Below are 23,070 nucleotides of genomic sequence, written 5' to 3'. Positions count from 1 at the left end.
GTACAAGTCTCCCAAGTCTAAAGATATGCAGACTAAGTCTACAGGAGTCTTCAGTCTCCTGTACAATCAATCAGTGAACCAATTTTCTGTTCCTACTTCTTCATTCACTGCCTCTGCTACTGCTACCGCATTTACTTCTTCTACAAGCATATATTGTCCCCTTTTCAACTGCCACTACTGTTGAACCCCACTACTGCCAGACCTCTTGTCTGTGCTGCGGTCATATCAAATCCTAACTGAACACACGTTTGCCAAATTCTTCATCAAACCCCAGCGTAATAGTGTACTGATATACTTCTACTACTTCCTATGTACTACTGAACTGCCTATCTATCAAAAGTTAAAACCCATCTCGTCTTCAGCATGTAACTTATACAATACTACATCAAGTCAAGCACTGCTTGGATTCAATCGCTATTCAACAACAAACTTTAAGATCACCATATTTTCCAACACCTCTCAACAATATGGATTAGTTCCCCGACATTTTATATATATATATATATATATATATATATATATATAATTCTTCTGCTCTCCACATAGTCCCTCAGAACAATTTTTGGATATTTGTTGAAGCTTGAAGACAAACTCAAATATATAATCCTATGATAGATGAATAGATGGGCTATGGCATCAATCTTTGAGTCAGGATGTTTTAATAAAAGTATCTAAAGATAGTAGTCTCATGTTGATCTAAAGATGATATGAGGTTGTCATTGATGTCAACCCAAGCAACACCAGGGGCTACCCTGATCTTCCAAGGGAATTTTGACTTGACAACTTACTGTATTTGAGTCAAGAATCTTCTAGATGGATTCTACTCGTCAAAATGTTTCTGTTGATATATGGCACGCCGAGTAATTCTTCACGGTTTGAGAGATATTCATGTTTGAAGTTAGTAACCCTAGTTAGTGGGCTAAAACCCTATGGGGTTGTGGCATGGCACTCATAATTGGTTTTGGTCATTGAATAGTCAATATTTAATAATTTTTTAAGCTCCTAAAATCCCTCCAATATTCTCTATAGAAGCCCCTCTCAACTCTATAAAAAGAAATCTTATATATCCTCCAAATGAAGTGATCGTGGCATTTTCGCTATTACTTCATTTCTGCGAAGTCGTAGATTTTGAAATGAAACCTATTTGATTCGCAATCCTGATGAATGTCGTGACTGAATTTCAGATCTTGGTTCACTATATTTTCAGAGACTTGATCTATGGAAGTTAGGGTTTTTGTAGGCTCCCGAATTTCATCTCAAAGTGACCTTGGGAAAATAGTCATAACTATCTCTCTGAGAAGAGGATTGGAATTCTGTAAAAGTCTCTGATAGTGCACAGACTGTAGTTTTCTGTATATCAATTTCAGAGCTGAAGGAGGAAACAGTGACATGTGGCACGTCGTACAAGTTCGCTACTGAACTAGTCCATAATTAGGTCATTGTGAGAGATTGGGCATAACTTTGTCTTGAAGAGTCCAAATTGGGTCAGACCTGTGGCATTGGAAAGAAGACTCAGAGGGATACTACAAGACCGAAGATCACATATTGGGGATCTGAAATCACAAATATACATCAGATTAAATATCGTGCTCCTAGAAGGTGAGAAAAACTAGATCAAGTGTTGTCAAGGGGTGCAACGGACCAGACTTTCTGGGGCAGCGAAGAGCAGGTGCAAAAAAATGATGCAGCAGAGGTAAGCTACAAGTAAGTATCTTCTGTATATGCATGTTCATCTCTTAATTGCATTAGGTTCTTTGTATTCTAATTTGTTGTTTTTTTAGCACTGACATATACTCTGCAGGATGAGGTAAGTTTTGTTACTATCATGTCATGGGTATTTCCTTGAAGACATTTTGCAGGTATTATATATTCATCAAGAAAAGACTCAATACATAATCTAATGTTCTGAAGAATGAGAAAGGGTAGCATGACAAGAGCAGCAATCAAGATGCAGAACAACAGCAATCAAGATGCAGAACAACAGCAAGAAGTTCACCACATGAAGTCTTCAAGTGGGCAGCACTGCATACAGACAGACATTGTAAAAGTATGACTGTACAGAGTCATTGTAAAAGCATCTTTGTAAAAGTTGTACAAGTGTCTATCTGCTAAGAGTTGAAGAGGCAGTGTGGGGAGGTCTAGGATCATCATTAGGTGGTTGTGTCATAGTTGGGGTTATGGTCTAGTGTGTTTTCTTCTTCTACATCATTCTATATTATTGTAAAGTGGACCATTTTCCCTGGTACGGGAGTCCATTCTTCTTTTATTCTTCTATAGGGTGGTAGGTAGGTGCTAGGTTGGTGCATGAAGTCACCAACAAGTTCAAGCCTGTGAAAACTTCAGGGTGGTAGGGTGGTGCTAGGGTGAGTTGTAGCTCATTGGGTGTTGGGGCATCTGTTCAGTTGACTACTGAAGAATCTCGGGCATTGGAGCGTCCATCCAGTGGGAGCTGGAGAAGAATGCTTTTCTAGAATTCTAGGAAGTTGTTGCTTTCATTTTAGTTGGGGCTGAAGATTAAAGAATTTATTAGAAAAGTGTTCAGTGGTTTTTGACTCGGAGGGGGTTTTCCACCTAAAATCTTTGTGCCTCCTGGGTTCTTTTATTTACTGTTATTACTGCATAAATGTTAATAATAATTGAAGATTAACTAATGCTCTGAAAAGATTTAAAAGTGCTAATTGCTAAGGAATACTGATTCACCCTCCCCTCTTAGTATTTTCCAACATCTCATGAGTCATAACAGATAATATGGCAGAGCAGCATTGGTTCATGTTCAGTGGAAACATTTATACTAACAATATGATTAGGTTGTTGATGGCAACTGTTGTTTTGTCAATGTAACTTGTTCACAAACAAAGTTGTGAACAAGTCTATTATAAAATCTAGATAATTGGATATGTATATGGGAACCTGATATAATTTGACTTTTTGATATGACTATTTGATGTCTTATTTAATGATGAGTAATGAAGCTTCCCTTTCAGAAGGAGAGATCCTTGATAAGATCCCAACACCTCTATTTCTTTATGGAAAAATGATTAGAAGTTCCATGATTGTAGAATAAAAAAATGAACATTTGATGTTATTGAGCTAATAGTTCTTTGTTGGCAGGACTAACAGCTCCAGGATCCACCTCTTGTATAAATGCATTTTTAGGGCATCTGAATTGCATTGATGAAGTATTATGGATCCTTGTATGCACTCTGAGTTAGACAGAGATTGGTCATAGCTGGGATAAAGACATAACGCTGCTATATGAAACAAGCTTAGGCTTGTGATTGCTGCCTCCTTGTATAAGAGGGAGAAAATGTGAATATGATATATATTTTTGCTCTAACACTTGTTGTCTTGTATGAACAGGAAAACAAAGAACTTCTAATAGTATGCTTTAGTAAGCTGTGTGACCTAGTACTACATACGAACAACCTGATTTGTTTTTAAGAAAGCAGCATGGATTGATAGATATGACCCTTTCAAACGATCTGGGTTGATCAAGAACACTGAGCAATGCTCTTCTCCCTTGGTTGAGGTCCCAGGGTTTGGGAATGGAGCTGGTGGGCCCCTGGGGCTAATAGACCTCTGACTGATAGGGTGTGTAGAGATTTGGGATCTCCCCTAGTTAAAGTATGCCCTAATTAGAATCCTACCCACCTTGTGGGATAACCTCCCCATCTAGCCAATGGGATGAGGGACTTGGGATAGACTGTGATCCCTACCCCTTGCAGTAGGTAGATCTTGCCCAAGTTGGTGGATGCAAGTGTTTTACTGTCTGAATCTCTAGGTTCAAGATGGGAAGATCAGGGGCAATAGGGTAGAGTGTGATCCTTACCTCAGGTAAGTTGATCTCACCTATTGTCAGGGACTTTGAGATAGAGTGTGATCCTTACGCATTAGGGTAGGTTTGATCTCGCCCATTGTCTTTGGATACAGGGTGGAAGCAGAGGGCTCTCCTATGGTGATTCTTCTTCTTTGGGTTCAAAAGTGTTCAACGCGAGATGAGCAGAAATGATAACGAGCCATTGGAGATGTGAAGATCATCAAAGACAATAGGATAGGCGTGATCCTTACCTCTCACTGGCAAGTGGTATCCCTCCTATTGTTTGTGGTTTCCGGGTGGTAGCATTAGCTCCCCAATGATGAGATTCCCAGGTAGTAGCATTGGGCTCCCCACTTGAATATGTTCCGGGTTGAGACATGCTCCCCGATGTGGTTCCAGGTTGAGCAGGGCTCCCTAATGTTGTTTTGGATTGAGCTTAGCTCTCCTATGTTGTTGTGGGTTGAGTTGGGCTCCCCTATGATGTCAGATTCTTCTTCTTCTTTAGATCGAGATTGTTTAGTTGTTGATCAAAGGAAATTGTTACGAGATGTGATGGGATGGATATTTTTGTTGATATAGCTGAGATATAGGTCATATGATTTGAGTTGGAATCTAGTGGGGTCTAGAAGTCTAATCTCCCCTACCATTAGTTATGAATGCCTCTTCTTTTATGCAACGATATGAGACGGGTCTTTTCGATGATACAACTATGATTGAGATATGTTCTCTCAAGATTCATTATGATGTAGCTTTCATGGGATAAGTGTTAGTTGGCATCAGATGTGTTCTAGCCACGAAATTTGGTGAAGAGGCTATAATACGTATATTCTCGAAAACCCAGAAATCATCTTTGGAAGTTCCACCTAGAGACGACTTAATTAAAATAATTAATCTTTTTTAAATGGTTCCTAAGTCTAAACTTAGGAAAACTAATTAATTAAAGGGTATTAATTAAGTCATGGTGAGAATCTTCTAGAAGAAGTCATGGATCGAATTCTAGTTAATCTTAGCCCTCGATTATGTTTTAATCTTGGCAGTTGATGTCTCAACGAGAGATTATAAGAAGAAATTTGATGGGGGTTGGAGAACACACTTTGAGCCACCAACAGTTCGAATTTACTGGCAAATCGAACTCTAGAGTAGCAACATTGAGTTGCCGGAGAGAGAGATAGTGAGCTTGAAGCAATGAGAGAGGGACAGGGATAGTAAGGTTGGAGGGAGATTTTCCAGTCCTGTGAAGTGCATAATAGAGAGGCAGTGAGTGCCATAGAGAGGCAGCGTAGTGCTTCAGAGGGGAATCCATCTTTCGCTGGGGAGAAGTAGTGATTCAATGCCAGAAGTCGGAGTGGGAGTTCGGAGGCTAGGAGAATTGATATTCCAGACAACAACTGATCAGTGAGCGAGAGAGACACTGGTCCAAGTTGTGGGACGCAACACTGTGTAGGCTGACGCAAGGACCAGTGTTGTAGGAAACATCCCCCCTCCCCCCGAATCAAAAGCCCGATCCACAATTCGTACGGATGCGCGGGGGAATCGCCCTCCGAAACGCGTTTCGGTTTTTCCGAAACACAGATCGGGCTAATAAATCCGATTCCTACCATTTTTGGAATCGTACTGCCGATTCGCGTTTTGGTTTTTTCAAAACACGTTTCATACAGCGGTTCGGCCGTACGAAGTGCGACGCTTCGAGCTCCGATCCCTATAGATCGCAACCGCTTCGCCCGGGTGTCCACCATTTTCGTCGCGCGGGCCAAAAATAATCGTTTTTTTATTTATTTTTTTCTTTTCCTTGGTTGGGGGTGGGTCCACCTTGGGTTAGGGTGAGGAGTGAAGGGATTTAACACCCTTTCATCTTTCATTTGCTCACTTTTAGTTTATGAGAGCTTGGAGAAGAGAGGAGAAGAGAAGAGAGGAGAAGATAGGAGAGCATGGAGGTGTGAAGGAGGAGGAGCTAGGAGAAGGAGGAGCTTGGAGGAGCTAGGAGAAGGGGGAGGAGCTTGGAGGACTTCCATCTACAAGAGCTAAAGAGGTATGTGAAAACCCAAAACTCCCTCATTTTTTTGACAATTTTTTTTGTATTTTTCTCCTCCCTCTCCTACTCTTTCCCATTCTTTCTACTTGCTCATTTAATTGCAGGTTGTACACCACCTATATCCCTATTCCAAGATGGTGTTCTTTAGGCTTCTATGTATCATTGCACTTTTGGTTTTAATGATGGCAAGGGGTAGTAGGAATAGAAGGGAAGAAGAACAAGAGGATAATAGTCCCAATATGAGTGACCCAATGTATGCTGAGGAGGAAGGGTTTGAAGAGGAAGGGGATGAAGTTGAACTTGAATGGAACACTGAAACACTAGAAGGGAAAGCTGCATTAACACCCTTGTGGAACTATGTGACCAAACTTGAAGGGGGAAAGGGTGGTGGAAGCTACAAATTTTTTTGCCCTCATGGTTGCCATGGAGGAAAACCATTTAGTGGTTCATATACCCATGTGAGGAGGCATATTTGTGGGGTGATGGACAGTGATGACAAAAAGGGTGCTGTGGGGATACAAATTTGCCCAAACATTTCAGCGGAACAAAGAAGGTTACACAACAAAAAAGCAAGAAACAAAAAACTCATTCTGAATCAAGCGTTGTTGATTTGAGGTAGCATCGGATGTGCTCTAGCCACAAAATTTGGTGGAGAGGTTGGGGCACATGAGATCTCCAATACCCAGAAAGGGTTTGGGCCATAGTTTTTAAAACCGGAACCGATGATCGGACTGGTCCACCTAATGAACCGGTTTACCGACCGGAACCGGTCTAACTGGGACTGGTTTGGTCTAAACGAACCAGTTTAAAAAAAAAACATTAAATAATTAATTTTTAATGAAACAAAACTATTTTTAAGATGTAAAACCATGATTCCAAGCCAATAGAGACAAAATATGCAAATTTTTCTCATTTATATACCATGTAAAGGTGAATATATCAAAATGGCACCGAGTGCAATACATATCATCGACAAAATAGAAAAATACATAAGAAATGAGGCTCTAAATGACCTATAAAGTCCAAAAACAATGCTGCAAGGTATGAGGCCATTGGCCTACAGTCCTACTACAAGTCTACAGTGTACGCATGATCAATCATCAAGTTCATCACCACTACTAGACACAGGATCATCATCAGGAGCTACATAGACATCATCTGGTTCAGAGTTTGAGGATGCCTTAGCCTGATTTGCAACCTCAGTATCAATGCCACCAATGACAATAGAAGTGGACCTATGGAAGCACGAGTTTGTTGACCTGCACGACTAGTGCCTTGCATTGGTTCTTTGCCTTTCCTTGATGCTGCTATTGACCTTGGTTTTGATGCCGCCACATAATCTGCTTCATCCTTCGCTAAAGCCATGTCGATATCAAAATCAGCCTCAAACACAGGATCTTCAGTCTCCTCCACCCATTCTGATGTTGGATCAATATCGTCCAACACAATGGGATCTAGATCAGGTGTTTTGCTCATCATTTGGTTCCTCCTCAGTCGAAGGTTGTATTGCACGAAAACAAGATCATTTAACCGTTTTTGTTCCAAATAGTTTCTCTTCTTTGTGTGCATGCGCTCAAAAACAGACCAATTGCGGTCACACCCTGAAGCATTGCAAGTTTCACTGAGGACTCTAATTGCAAACCTTTGCAATTGAGGACACTGGCCACCAAATGACTCCCACAAATGTGCCGCAAAGAAAAAAGACATTAATTAGTAACTTAGTTTATAATTTGAATTGTAAAGAACGTAAACAATTTTAACTTGAAAAGAAAAACAAAATGGAAATTGGAATTGCTTACCTGGTTGGTCCACATCTCTTGCCATCTTTGCCAAGTTTTTGCCAAAAGTACCACCTGCCATATTGAAAACAGTAAGCTGTCTATGTATTTCCAACTGGTCTGCATGGCTAGGGACCATGCGCTCCAAGCAATCAATCAATCTAGCTCTGACCTCCCCATCATGCAGATCTCCTAGTCGATTTTTATAGTGATACTTTGGGTTCAAAAAATACCCAGCTACATGTATAGGATGATGGAGTTGATTTTTCCATCTGTTATCAATGATCTCCCATATATGGCCATATTTAGCTAACCTGTCCTTGTCAGCTGCCCGTATCTGCTCCTTTGCCTGATCCATAGCCTCATAAATGTAGCCCATGGCCAATTTTTCCCCATCCACCAACCTTAGCACCTTAACAAGGGGCTCGGTAATTTTCACAACCTCTAGAGACCTTTTCCAAAAATAAGTGTCTAACACTTTCTTTTTGGTGTCTTTTCCATCTGGTCTACGAGCCCACCGAGATTCAGACCATTCTTCAGAGGAAAACATTTTCTGCAAGTTTTTATGTTGACCATTGAGACATTGCAACGTGAGGAAGTGAGTTGCAAATCTTGTAATTGCAGGCCTAACAAGCTCTCTGCCCCCAGTGTGTTTCCTCATTAGGCTCAATACCCATGAGTGGTTGTAAATGTATTTTGTAATGCACTTGGCATGCTCTATAGTGTTTTTTACCCACTCCACTTTGCCTATATCCTCAAGCATGAGGTCTATGCAATGTGCAGCACATGGATTCCAAAATATGGTCTTATATTTGGTCTCAAGCATCTTTCCAGCAAGAACATAGTTTGAGGCATTATCGGTGATGACCTGCACAACATGCTGCTCGCCAACTTCCTGAATAATGCTATCCAAAAGCTCAAATAGAAGGGTTGCATCCTTGACCTTATCAGATGCATCAACTGATTTCAAAAACATGGTTCCTTGAGGGCAAGAAACAAGGAAATTAATGATAGTGAGGTTCTTTCCATCGGTCCATCCATCTGACATAATGGAACAACCTGTTTTGAGCCATGAATCTTTAAACTCATCGAAATACTCATCAATGGAAGATATCTCTTTTTTCAAAAGAGCTCCCTTCAAGTCATGCATACTAGGGCCTTTGAAGCCCTTTCCTGCAGCTATAACAGATTCCCACATAGCTTGGTAATAAGGTGAGCAAGCAACATTAAATGGGATATCTGAATCATGCCACCATCTAGCAATGTATTGATGAGAAGTTTCTTTGCATTGTCTTTTCCAATGTTGATCCAAAGTGGGTTGAGAACTTGGCTGGGAGGAAGTGGGATTAGAAGAGGCAATGTTTGCAGAAGATGAGAAATAACTTTGGATGTTTGTTCTCTTTGTTCCTTTTGATGGTTGGCCAACAGAAGGATGAACATAGTGAAAGGGGTCATTGGTGGAAGGGATAGAAGAGGAGTCTTGAATCTCATAATCATCATACCCACTCTCTTTCATGGCTTCTAATAATTCCCTCTTCCTTGCAATGTTATCTTGGATGGCCTTCTCCCTAGCCTTATCCTCATAGAATTTTTCAAGCTTGGAAATGTATTCTGCCCTAATAGGACCTAACAGTGCATTTGGTGCATCACATGGCTTTACTTGGCCTCTTATCCCAGCCAAGTGTTGTTTCAACCTAAGAATACCCCCACCTCCAATAGATTTATGGCATAATTTGCATATCATTTTTCCATCAATTACATCACAATGAGCTCGTGCACTGTTCTTTCCTTTTGGAGCCATGTTTGCTTGAAATAATAACAATTTGCAAAGAAATCTGCCATTTAAAAAAAAATTGCAGCTAAGGAACATGGAAAACCAATGATAAATGTAGGAAAAAAATGCACATGCAAGCTACAAAATTTGATAGCATAGAGCTAGAGAGTTCATAGTATAGATCATAGATCATTGAAGTGAGAAGTTTATAGCACATAAAAAAAATAAATTCATGGACAACAGACTCAAATGAGGAATTTTCAAGTGCAAATACTTACCTGGAAATGCAAACTAGCTTCTAGCCTCCTCTTGAAGATGGCAACTCCACTGACAGCTACACACTATCTCCAAAATAGCTCCAACTCCAACTCCAAGATGACTGCTTCAGCAAAAACTCAACACTCTCCAAGCTCACAAACAAACTCACAAACACTCCAAATTAGTGGTGTGAGACAAATGAGAGTGAGAGGTGCCTCTTATAGGCTTGGAGAGGGTGTTTTTGGAGGGAAAACACCCTTAGTTTCCCCCCAAAACCCTAAAACCACAATCAGGAATACACTTTTTGCAAGTTACGGTGGGCATGCCTAAAACCGGCTGGTTTAGGACGGAACCCCGGTTTCGTCCTAAACCGGCCGGTTTTTTACCGGTTAGGGCAAAAAATGGGCGAAAGGGCCTTTCCAACCGAGTTATTTGGCTGGTTTAGACCGGCGGCCTCGCTAACCGGCCGGTTAGACCGGTAACCGGCTTTGAAAACTATGGTTTGGGCAGATTCTAAACAGATCAGGAGATATTAAAATAATTAATATTTTTAATGTAGTTTGGAAAATAAAATATTAATGTGTATTAATATGAATCTGTGTTAGAATGGTCCAAAATACATGGATCAAGCTAGATCTAATCTTAGCTGTTGATTAGGGACTTATTCTTGGTTGTTGAGATGTCAACAGAAAAAGTATAAGAGGAGGCTTGAGGGGCACTTGGAGAACGCACTGAGGGAGACCAGTCAGTTCAATTTCTGGAGCGGGGTTTGCTGAGAAATTGAACCAGTGATCTGGAGAGCAATCAGGAGGCAGCAAATACGGAACAAAGAGATGGGAGATCAGCACAGAAGAGGCAGACGCAGAACAAGAGGAAGCCATGCAGAGGCAGCAGAGGTTGCGCAGAGCCAGAAGGGCCTGCGTCATCTAAGTAGAGGCTTTAGAAGTGGCACAGAAACCTAGAGAGGCTGCATAGAGCCTCAGTAGGCTGACGCAGAGGTCAGTAGGGCCTATGCTGGGTTTAGGAAAGTGTTGGAAGTTTTCCTCTCTGTGGGTAAGCCAGTTTGGCACCCTGTTGTACAAGTAAATTGTTGAATAATAAAATCCTCCCTTGCGCACCGGTTTCCCCACATTGGGTTTTTTCGGGGACATTAGTCCAAAATAACTGTGTCAATGTTTCCATACCTTTGTTTCTGTATTACGATGTGATATCTGCAGCAGTATTTATTTTAATGTTTGTTGAAGTAATTTCATGAATAACTTACGATGAAATAAGTAGGAAAATTAAATCAGTTGCTGTAGTGATAGAATTTTCACAAGTGCAACCTCTAGATTTGGTAGCTCATCTCCTCATGGTACCTCTGGAAGCTCTGGAGGTAAAAGAACAATAGGGGATTTCCTGAATGTTGCTAGGAGGGATGATGTGGATGGAAAGATAGTCCGATTTCTTTGTGCTTGCGGTGTACCATTCAATGTGCTTTGCTCTCCCTATTGGCATGAAATGGTAAAGGCCATCATTGAAGCCCCAAAAGGATACAAGTCCCCCAAATATGAGAAAGCAAGAACAATGTTATTAGAAAGAGAAAAAGTAAAGGCTCAAAGAGCTTTGACACATTTTACAAATGAGTGGGTAGATTGTGGGGTATCTATTGTATCAGATGGGTGGACAAATATTAGAAACCAACATTTGATAAATGTTCTTGGTGTTCCTGCTAGTGGTGCAATATTTATTACATGTCGTGACTCCTCCTCCATCAATGCATCTTTCGAAAACATTGCAGATCTCCTATTGCAATCGATCAAAGATGTTGGTATGAATATTGTGGTTCAAGTCATCACAGATAATCTAGAAAATTGTAAGGCAATAGGAAAAGCTATTGAGCATACTCATCCTCACATTTACTACTGCATAACAATAAAACCCTCAGTTGCTGCAACGATTTTCCCAAGTTGGGTTTTTCTAGGGACATTGGTCCAAAAATAACAGTGTACTTGTGTGTGTGCATCTATTCTTCCAACGTTATTTTTCTTCCGCGGTATTTTATTTGTGAAGTCTGCAGTGTATTAGTTTCGATATTTACCGTAGAACACAGTAAATACTTTGTTCAGTTTATTTATAGAAGAAACTTAATCAATTGCTGCAGTAGGATTCGGGGTTTTTTGAATTTTCACATGGTATCATAGCACAGATCGTAAGCCGGAGAGCTCAATAGCAGAAGGGAAGAGGAATTTCAAATCTCTGCAGAGGCAACAGTTCGAAACCCTTAGAAGCAACGCAATTCTTGGCCAAGAGGGTCAATTTTTGAGGAAAAAATTATTTCTCTGAGAGAGTCGACAGAGAATAAATTTTCTAGATCAAAGATTACCAGAGGCAGAGGGAGTAGTTGTATTTTTCTTTTTTGATAAAGTCTTTCGGATTAATCACATCATGAGTTGTTGGTCGACGTTTCGAACCATCTAATGTGGTTCACCCTCAGGACAGGTGAAAAAATCAGTCAGTCAGAATGTTTAAATATCAAGGATGCATCTGGTTCCAGATTTAGCCGTTAGGAAATAACTGTTAGGAATTAGCCGTTAAAAATTAGTTGAATAAATATATATATATATATATTATCATTTTGTTATGTTTTATTTTATTTTATTAATATTTTTAATTAAAATAATATTGAATTCAAATTAGCTAGATTAATTTAATAATAATATAATAAGAATTGAATTAGTTAGACCCTGTAAACCCTAAAAACGTGAAAGGGGTCTACTCCATCCCATGTTCTTGTGGGATTCCCTACATTGGGGAAATTGGTCGCTCCATTAACCAGAGAATCCAAGAACATGCAACAGATATTAAGCACAACTGCTCTTGTTCCTCAGCTTTAGCTGAACATGCAGTGAAATCCAATCACTATGTCTGCATCGAGGATTCTCAGGTCATCGCCAGGGTTGATCACTTCCATCATAGGAAGCTTCAAGAAGCCATTGAAATTGAAAAGCACACTATTAATCTTAACAAGGATGATGGTTGGAAGTTAAGTAGAAGTTGGATCCCCGCCCTCTCTTCGTAATTTTTTTTTTTAACAAAATATATATATTATAACTAATTAATTAATTATTTTTACTTTTATATTGCAATATATATCCTCTTTGACCTCCCTATTAAAATATTCTCCAATATTTTAATATAATAATACTTGAATCTAATTACTGAATATTAGTTATTTTTTTAATAACCATCTGATAAATATATTAAACTTATTTTTAATTATATACTTACAAAAATTCAATTCTTATTATATTATTATTAAATTAATCTAACTAATTTGAATTCAATATTATTTTAATTGAAATAATTAATAAAATAAAATAAAACATAACAAAATGATAATATATATATATATATATATATATATATATATATATAGATATATATTCAACTAATTTTTAATGTCTAATGTTTATTTGGGGTAGCATCGGATGTGCTCTAGCCTTGAAAATTGGTGGAGAGGCTAAAGCACATGAGATCTCCAAGACCCAGAAATGGTTTGGGCAAAATCTAACCAGTTTGGGAGTTATTAAAATAATTAATATTTTAATGGAGTCCCTAATCTAAACTTAGGGAAAATAAAATATTAATGTGAATTAATATAAAACTGAGTTAGAATGGTCCAAAAGTCATGGATCAAGCCAAATTTAATCTTAGCCATTGATTAGGGACTTAATCTCGGCCGTTGAATTTTCAACTAGTAAAGTATAAGAAGAGGCTTGAGGGTCAATGGGGGAACACATTGAGTTGATCAAGAATTCGATTTTCTAGGGTAGGGCTTGCTGAGGAAATCAAAGGAGTGATTAGAGTTGCAGCTGAGGGGCAGTGAATACAGTAGCAGAGATCCAAAGATAGTACCGGGAGCATCAACGCAGAAGCTGGGAGAGGGTTGACGCAGAGGCAGCTAGAGGCCACACAGAGGTAGCCAGAGGCCATGCAGAGGCGATTTGCGCAGAGCCTGAGGAGGGCTAGCGTGGGAGATGCAGGGGCTCCAGAGGCTGATGTAGAGCCCCGAGAGGCTGACGCAGAGCCCCGAGACGCTGACGCTGGGCCAAATAGGTTGACACTATGCCAAAGAGGCTGACGCAAACCCTAGAGGCTGACGCTGGGAGATTTCGTGGGGCAGATTGGAGATGATATCTGTCTCCGAATGAGAGGTACTATTGCCTAGGGCATTCTCTATTGGGTGAGCCATTTTTGGCACCCAGATTGTATTCTGAAATTGCGTAATAATAAAATCCTTTGATAACTGCATCAGTTTTTCTGCATTGGGTTTTTCTGGGGACATTAGTCCAAAAGTAACTGTGTCACTTGTGTGCTTGTTTCTTTCGGTTGATGATCTGTATGTGTTGATACTGTACTTGTATTTATTTTCAATATTTACATGGTAAATAACTTGTTAAGTAACTGAACAAGTAGGAAGAAATAAATCAGAAAGTACAGGAAGAATTTCTAACGGATAGCCTTAGAAATTCCAACATCTAATTCCTAACAACTATTCCCTAATGGCTAACTCTGGAACTAGATGCATCCTTGCTATTTAAACATTCTGACTGACTGATTTTTTCACCTTTGTCCCGAGGATGAACCACATTAGATGGTTCGAAACGTCGACCAACAACTCTCGATGTGATTAATTCAAAAGAATTTATCAAAATTAGTATGGATCACAAAAGTCTAAAATCAAGCAGTATTTTCCTTGCAGAGCAGATCTTCAGCTGGGATGCAATTATTTTGCAGCATTTTGCTAGTGCAAAATAGCGTCAGGAGGAAGGAAGAGCACACACCGAGGGAATTTTTTCCTCAGGGAACTTCTAGCCCAGAAGTTTGATTTTTCCTGGTAGAGCAGCGACATATATGAGTAGATTTGCCCACTCCAACAGGGAGTGCGTAGAGCCAGTCAGCAGCTGCGTAGAGGAGAAGAGAAGGAATTTGACTTTTTGCAGAGATGACATCAACAGGGCTGAGAGATTAGGATGGTTGGAGGGAGCCTCCAACTATGTGATTTGGAAAGCCAGAATTCACTGTCTTCTAGATGAATATGCTCCCGAAACTTTCATCGATAACATGGTAGTTGTACCTACAGATGCAGATCTGCTGAAGGCCTACAAGAAAGAGACGGTGAAAGTAAAGAGACTGATCCTCGATGGGGTTCAAGATCAAGTAGTGCCTCACATAGCTGGCAAAGATACTGCCCGACATATGTGGGAGGCTCTTGCTATGCTATACGAGGGATCTTCCGAGCAACGAAAGAAGTATCTTGAGGAGAAGTTGAGATGCAGAAGGATGCAGAAAGGGGAGTGCGTAGACACCTCCTTCATTGAGCTTCAGGATATCCAAGACCAACTATCTATAGTAGGGTGAACTTCCCAGCCTACATAATTGGTGCGGTTAGCTCTAAACAATGTTTCTGAAGAATGGCAGGTCTTTGTTCAGAGTATTCTAGGTAGATAAAGTTGCTGGATTGGGATTGAATGTGGGCTGATCTACAACGAGAGGAGATGAGGTGAGATTTGGTGAAGACCACCATTAATGGCAACAACAGCAACAATGGGACGAAGCAAGTGAACGAAGAAGAGAATGTGGCCCTCGCATCAAAGGGGCATCTGGAGCAATGCAGGAGGAAGAAGGACATTTCTAAGGTGAAATGCTTCAGATGTGGTGAGCTTGGCCACTACAACACTCAATGTCCTCTCAAAAAGAAGGACAAAGAGGAGAAGCAGGATCAACAACCTGCATCCCTGGAGATCGACAACCTGTCCTCTAGATTGAAGGACGAGTTTGCCATGATCACTGATATATCTCTAGGAGTGAGGTGGGTGATTTGGTTTTGTAGCTCTCTGAGGGTTTTCTTATTAAGTAATATCAGAGTACAATCTGGGTGCCGAAACTGGCCTAGCCAACAGAGAATTTCCTTGGCATTAACCTCTCAGTTTGAGACAAATCTCATGGCTTAAACCCCGGATAATCCTTCCAGCAGCTTCTCAGCTACAATCTGCCCTAGAAACCCCAGCGTTTGCCCTTTCTGGACTGCGTCAGCCCCTCTTTGCCAAGCGCTGGCCCTGCGTCGCCCTGGGTGGGTCTGCGTCAGCCTTAGGAGGCCCTACGTCAGCCTTCTGGCCCTCTATGTCAGCAACACTGGCCTCTTTGAGGCTTTGCGCAGCTAGCAGCTACCTCTGCATGAGCCCTGGCTGGCTCTGCATCACTGTCCCCGGCTACTGCGCTGCTCTCTCGGCACTATCTCTGCCTCTCTGTTTCTCTGTACTCAATGCCCCTTAGCTGCAACTCCCGATCACTAATTCTATCTCTCTTAGAAAACCCCGCTCTAGAGATTAGAATGACTGATCACTCTGGTGTACTCTCCAAGTGACCCTCAAGCCTCCTCTTATACTTTTCTTGTTGACATATCAACGACTGAGATTAAGTCCATAATCGACAGCTAAGATTAGGTCTGGCTTGATCCATGTCTTTTGGACCATTCTAACACAGTGTCATATTAATACACATTAATATTTTATCTTCCCTAAGTTTAGACTTAGGGACTTCATTAAAAATATTAATTATTTTAATCAATGAAACAGGAATCGGGAAAAACTCGGCAAAATCGCGAGTTTCAATCGGATCGGCCGCTAAACGATTCGTTCCAAAACGCTCCGAGTCAACTCGCGTTGACCGATTTTGAATCGTGGTCAACGCGAGTTTGACTCGCGATTCTGCAAAAAATCGCCCGTTCTGAGTTTTTTTGGCGAGTCCCGCCAGTTTTATTTTTTTCGGGTTTCGGAATGGCGGGTAAATCGGGTTCACAGTATTTCGGGTTGCGTATTTCACAGTATTTCGCGTTTCACAGTTCGCGCTATCGACGTCAAATATTCAGTCTTTCCGGTCTCACAGTTTGCTATCGACCCGAGGATTCAATCTTCGACGCAGAGATTCAGTCTTCGACGCCGAGGATTCAGTATTTCGGGTTTGCTATCGACGCAGAGATTCAGTCTTCCGCCGGAGATTACGTGAGTTACGCAGAGATTCATCATTCGACGGATTGCTGAACGGTGAAGCTGCGTGAGCCCGAGCCGCCTCCTTCAGCCTTGAATCCGGATTCCGAGGTAACCTGCGTGAGCCCGATTACCAAACTGTGTTGCAGCGTTGCTGCATTCCGTCATTGAGATTGATCACAGTAGTTGAGGGCCGAGGCATCGTTGTCTGAGTTGGCATGCGATCCCCAGGCCATTTTATTCTTTCCCCACAGCCATATCCTTTGCCAGCTTGGAGACGCAAACAAGACTTAGTATTTGAAATGCCACTCCAAAATAAACTTTCGACATTATCTGTAGAATAAGGATCAAATAAAAGACGTGCAATGGATTTAGGAACTTGAAATTCAGAACTTATCACGACCATTCTTCTTCAGATTAAGAAATCCAAGACATGGTTATTAATTTATTATATATGATAAGGGTAGCACGGTGCACCATTACAAAAACCAACTCTTTCAAAATTGAAATGTCGGTCAACAAGAGAATCATACAGGAGTATGATACTTGTGTGCACCAAAAGCAGGGCAGTCCCTACCCTTTAAATGTCAACATACACCATACATAATTTACACTAATGTGGCCTTGACTAAATAGTTCAATCCTTAGTCATATCATATCGTTGTCATAATCAGAAGAGCTATATGTAAAAGTTTACAACCACTAGCTGCCTTCAAATCCACATTACAGCATCCATTACTGACCGAGAATTGGGCCATGTTGTCTTGTTATGACACATATAGAAACAATTTATCTTCCCAAAAATCAACGCCACTAGTATTGAATAGAAGGCCATTGAACTTTGAAAGTTTGAAGTCATCAATGATCAGTATATCTGTTGTCTTCAGAACCAATATTTGATCCTAAATTTCCTGACAGGTAATCTGTGATAGACTTAGATATTGGGCAAAGGAAACTTTTAGAAGCTGAGACAAAATGCCCTCCACTAAACACATTGCTGAACTGACCCACAAGCGAGAGGCATTTGTCATGTAACATATAAGTAGCATTCTGGATTGAAAAACTGTGCTTCTTTTTAGAGTGCACACGCACAAAAGTTGTCAAATCAGATGGTAGCCAAGGGTATTGTACAAAAGGCTTGCCCCCTGCTGCCATGGTCCAAACTTTCTGGTGAGGTTAGTCCTCACAAGACCCATGAAGAAGATGAATACGCTAAAGCAGAGAATATAAAAATATAAATATTCTGTTTTTAACTTTTTACTAAATCTGTTTTAAATTATGATAGCAGAGAATCCAGATATAACAACCCAAGTAAATGTGAAGACATAAATTAATTGTGGATACACAAGTAGCTGACATGGTGTTTAAAAACTCAACGACACTTTTTAATATTAATAAAGGCTGAAGCCTGAGACATAGTTCCTGCTGTATTTCTTACTGCAGAGCTGCCATACAGGTCTAGCTGAGGCCAAACTTTCATGGAACACACATATACAGTGGAAGGAGATATTCCTACAGATTGGAGTACAGTACTAGCCCTATCATCTTGTGTTATGATTTGTTGAAAGAGATATTCCAACTTTACAGACTGGCTAGGCTATATTATTATGCCCTTGCAGAGTGTATATGGAAAACGTTTTCGAATCAGAAGTGAATTAATATGTAAGTTTTTGGCACATGTTTTAATATTTTAAGTTTTTGGATGATTTTTAAATTTGATTTTTTGTTGTCTTTCACAGGAGCCACAAATTAAATAGAAGCCGGACTCCAAATCTTAACAGAAGCCACAAATTAAACACAAGTTCAAAGCAACAACAATGCCGAGAGAGCGGGACTTTGCTTGGGCTTATTGTGACAAGATTCCTGGAAAAGCCTCGATCCTTTGTAAATTTTGCAAAAAGGAATGCAGTGGAGGCATTTATAGATTCAAGTTCCACCTTGCAAAAATACCTGGCCATGATATAGGTATTTGCACCAAGGTTGACGAGAATGTCCAATACCAAGCAGCCTTGGCCCTTGAAATGTTAGAGCAGCATAATGCCAAGAAAGCAAAGCAAACTGCTGAAATAGGAAATGTTGGAGTTGATAATTTTTCTGTCACTAGCCCCATGTCACCTCAATCTGTTGAATCCTCAATGCCGTTCCCAAGTTTTCCACACATGCCTCCAATGCCAAGTCAAACTCAAAGCCATGCCAGTCCTTCAACTCCTTCCTTGAACACTGGAGGTGGAAACATAAATGCCTTTTTTGCTCCCCGCACAAAACCCGGTTCCCAACCTACCTTGGATGGCACTGGTTGGAAAAAAAATATCCATAGTCAGGCAAGGAAGGCCATTGCTAACTTTTGGTACTATTCTGACATACCTTTCCACTGTGCCAGAAGTCCTTATTGGCAAGCTATGGTTGATGCAATTGCTAATGCAGGTCCAGGGTTCAAAGCCCCTACATCAGAGAGCCTTAGGACAGATATGTTGTTAGAGAGTGTTGAAGATGTCATGCTTGTGCTAGCTGAGTTTCGTTCATCATGGGTAGAAACAGGCTGCACCATCATGAGTGATGGATGGACAGATCAGAGGAATAGAACTTTAATAAATTTCCTTGTATCTTGTCCCGCAGGCACAATGTTTCTCAAGTCAGTGGATGCTTCAGATAAGGTTAAGACTGCCCAACTTATCTGTGAAATGATGGAGGAAGTCGTTCAAGAAGTGGGAGAAGAAAATGTTGTACAAATTGTCACCGATAATGCAGCGAATTATATGGCTGCTGGTAGACTTTTTGAGATGAGGCACCCCACTATTTTTTGGACCTCTTGTGCTGCCCATTGCATAGATTTAATGCTTGAGGACATTGGTAAGCTTCATTGGATACATGAGGTTGTGGAGAAGGCAAAATCCATAACCAAATACCTATACAACCACACTATTGTCCTAAACACTATGAGAATATACACTGAAGGTAAAGAAATTGTTCGACCTGCAGTGACTAGATTTGCAACAAATTTCATATCTTTGCAATCTGTGGTTGAGCAAAAGATAAATCTGAAGAGGATGTTCTTGGGACCTGAGTGGATGGGATCTAAACATTCCAAGACCCCTGAAGGCATCGAAATTGTTGCACTTGTGTTTAATGATGGCTTCTGGAAAGATGCTGAAGAGATTATTGCTGTGACGGAGTCCCTTGTTAGAGTTCTCAGGTACTTTTAGTCTTTTAACTTTTTCATTTTTTAAATTTCATTTCAAGCTTCTTTTTATTTACAATGTTTCATATTTCTTTAAATTTGAATGTTTGAACTTTCAGGATGGTTGATGGTGACAAACCCGCTATGGGTTACATTTATGAGGCGATGGATCTCGCAAAGGAGGCCATCAAAAGAAGATATGGGGATGATGAGACAAAGTATATGCCTCTTTGGGACATTATAGATGCACGTTGGGATAGGCAATTGCATTCCCCCTTACATGCTGCTGGGTACTTCTTAAACCCACAATATTTTTATGATAAGAGCAAATTTAATGAGGATGGGGAGGTTGGCAGAGGACTTATGACATGCTTGGAAAGGTGCTTCCCTGATCCAGAACAACAAAGTCGTGTCTTTTCCCAACTACAAGATTATAGGACACCATCTAAATTGTTTGCCTATACCAGTGCTATAAGACAAAGGTCAAAGATGTTGCCAGGTACCCAGCTTGAAGGCTTCATCAATTCATTAAATTTGTTTAAACTTTATTTTGTATGTTAAATGTTTTATTAAATTTTCTTTTCTTTTTAAGTTTTTACTATTTACTAATTTGGTACTTCTAGTCTTCTACTCACAAACCCTTACCACTTGCTAGGTCTTTGGTGGCAAAACTTTGGTAGTGATACGCCAGATTTGAAGAGATTTGCCATTCGAATCTTAAACCAAGCATGCAGTGCTTCAGGTTGTGAACGCAACTGGAGCATGTTTGAGAAAATACATTCTAAGAAGCGCAACCGATTGACACAAAAGCGCTTGAATGACCTTGTATTTGTCCATTACAATCTACGACTTCGCAACAAACAAATACAAGGTGAGATTCGAGAGCTTGAATTTGAAGGTTTCATAATCTAGTTCGTACTTTAAAAGTTTAAAGTTCAAACTTCAAAGTGAAATTTTAATTCACATTTCAATGTCTCATGATAATGACAGGTATTGATCATTCACCAATTGACCTTGAAGAGTTAGATTTGCAAGCTACAAATGCGGCAGAATGGGTTCAATTAGATGAGCCTCCTCTTTTCAGCCTTCATGACTTGGAGAATTTTGAGAGTCAAGCAAGTGAAGGAGTGGGAGGAATTGCTTCTAGTTCTCACTCTTAAGAGTCTTAGACTCTTAGTTGCTGATTTTTTTCTGATTAGTATGCAGTTTTTAACTTTTTTGTAAACTTTTAGAAGCATATGCTTCTAAGGAGTCAAGGACTCAAGACTCAGTGCTTTGGATCATGTGTGAATTTCAGACATATATGTTCTTAAAGTATTATTATTTACAGCTATATATATGTGTCTTGATGATTTGAATTTTGGCATAGGTAAAAGGTGAATTTGTCAAGTGATTTGACATCATCATTGAAGAATCTAAGGGCTTTTTCGCTGCTGCTATACCTGCGGTTGTAACTGCTATAAAAGTGACCTTTCAGATTTGGTTTTTGTAGAATAAGTTGTCTGAGAGGGATGAAACTTATCTAGGTTGTTTGGTATCTTTTTCTCCTTGGATTGCCTAGAAGGTTGGGTTGTTGGAAACTGAAATAATGTACTTTTCAGCTGTTTTTTATATTTATTTCATAGCATCTCCAAGGCTGGAAATTCACAGGGTTAGGATACGGGAAATTTCTATTGAAAGAGGTGAAATTTCTGTTTTTCATTAAAATCAAATGACCTTTGACCAGAGTGCAGAAATTTCTAAACACAGCAGTCCTTTGGCTCCTCCACTTGCTGCCTCAGCTTCTCTTCACTGTGGCTCTGATAGCATGTGAGATTTTCACTGTGGACTCATAACATATATGAGATACTTATTTATTCATGATATTTTGGACATCTATTGATATTATGCATTGTTTGGACATACCTTTACCCAATATTAATGAAAAATGGTTTTTTAAATTCAATATATGTGTATATTTTTATTTAATGAATTTGCCGATTTTTTCCCGATTTTTTCCCGATCCGATTAAAACTTTCGCTCTTTTGCCTCGCCGATTTATTGCCGATTCCGTGTCTGGTAACATTGATTTTAATATCTCCTGAACTGTTTAGAATCTGCCCAAACCCTTTCTGGGTATTGGAGATCTCATGTGCCCCAACCTCTCCATCAATTTTTTTGGCTAGAGCACATTCGGTGCCACCCCAAATCAACATTTAGTGACAACGCAAAGTCTAGCAGCAGTCAGGACTCGGGTGACAGATGCATCATACTGACCATAGTTGATCCAGTATTTTGGATCCTTTTTAGTTGCAGTTGCAGCAATAGTAGATGGAGAGGGAGTTGCAGTGCAGATGCAGTGTTGGCAGTAGTTTAGCAGGGCCAGCAACAACACAGATGCAACGTATATCAGAGTTGCGCAGTAGTTGGTGGGCAACAACAACGAGACATCAACAACGTGACAGGAGGTGTTGCAGAGACAAGGTGTTGCTTCAATGGGTTGCAACGCTAGAACACATTCCTTGATAAGAGGGACTGTTAGTTTTTGTAGCATCAGATGTGTTCTAGCCATGAAATTTTTTGGAGAGGCTAGAATACATGTATTCTCCAAAACCCAGAAATCGTTTATGGAAATTCCACCTAGAGATGACTTAATTCAAGTAATTAATATTTTTTTAATGGTTCCTAAGTCTAACTTTAGGAAAACTGATTAATTAAAGGGCATTAATTAAGTCATGGTGAGAATCTTCTAGAAGAAGACATGGATCGAGTTCTAGTTAATCTTAGCCATCGATTATGTTTTAACCTTGGCCGTTGATGTCTCAACGGGAGATTATAAGAAGGAATTCGATGGGGGTTGGAGAACACACTTTGAGCCACCAATAGTTCGAATTTACTGGCAGATCGAACTCTAGAGTAGCAACGCTGAGTTGCCGGAGAGAGAGTTAGCGAGCTCGAAGCAGTGAGAGAGGGGCAGGGATAGTAAGGTCGAAGGGACATAGAAGCTGAAGAACCCATAGTTTGTGGGTCAAAGACTTATCTAACGATTATATTTTGTAGGCATTTCTTGGCCCTGGCTTGGGATTATTTTTATCTTCAATCTACTTTCTCTTACTTTTGTGCTTTATTTTAATAGATCTGCTAATGCAAAGAAAGTCATCTGATCAAGGAGTGGAGTTGTACTCATACCCCTTGATCTTGCTCTTGTAAATTTTTGTAAATA

The 23,070-nt window shown here is 40.1% G+C and overlaps 2 protein-coding genes across 9 annotated transcripts in view; both read left to right on the top strand.

Annotated features, from left to right (window-relative positions):
* LOC149208937 (uncharacterized) overlaps positions 1-23,070 on the top strand; it is a 396,364-nt gene that overhangs the window by 127,922 nt on the left and 245,372 nt on the right. The gene's annotated exons all lie outside the window — the stretch shown is intronic.
* On the top strand, positions 18,373-21,611 carry LOC149208938 (uncharacterized). Its single transcript, XM_089396222.1, has 4 exons — positions 18,373-19,883; positions 19,988-20,367; positions 20,524-20,739; positions 20,859-21,611. Exons 1-4 carry the CDS (start codon positions 18,508-18,510, stop codon positions 21,026-21,028), a joined length of 2,142 nt encoding a protein of 713 aa, XP_089252348.1. The 5' UTR covers positions 18,373-18,507; the 3' UTR covers positions 21,029-21,611.

Source organism: Pinus tabuliformis, chromosome 1_2 (assembly GCF_031772625.1).
Source record: "Pinus tabuliformis cultivar Carrire ecotype Pingquan chromosome 1_2, CPIR1, whole genome shotgun sequence".
Lineage (NCBI taxonomy): Eukaryota > Viridiplantae > Streptophyta > Pinopsida > Pinales > Pinaceae > Pinus > Pinus tabuliformis.
The sequence above is the reverse complement of the archived record's forward strand: the minus strand, read 5'-3'. Positions and strand labels throughout refer to the sequence as shown.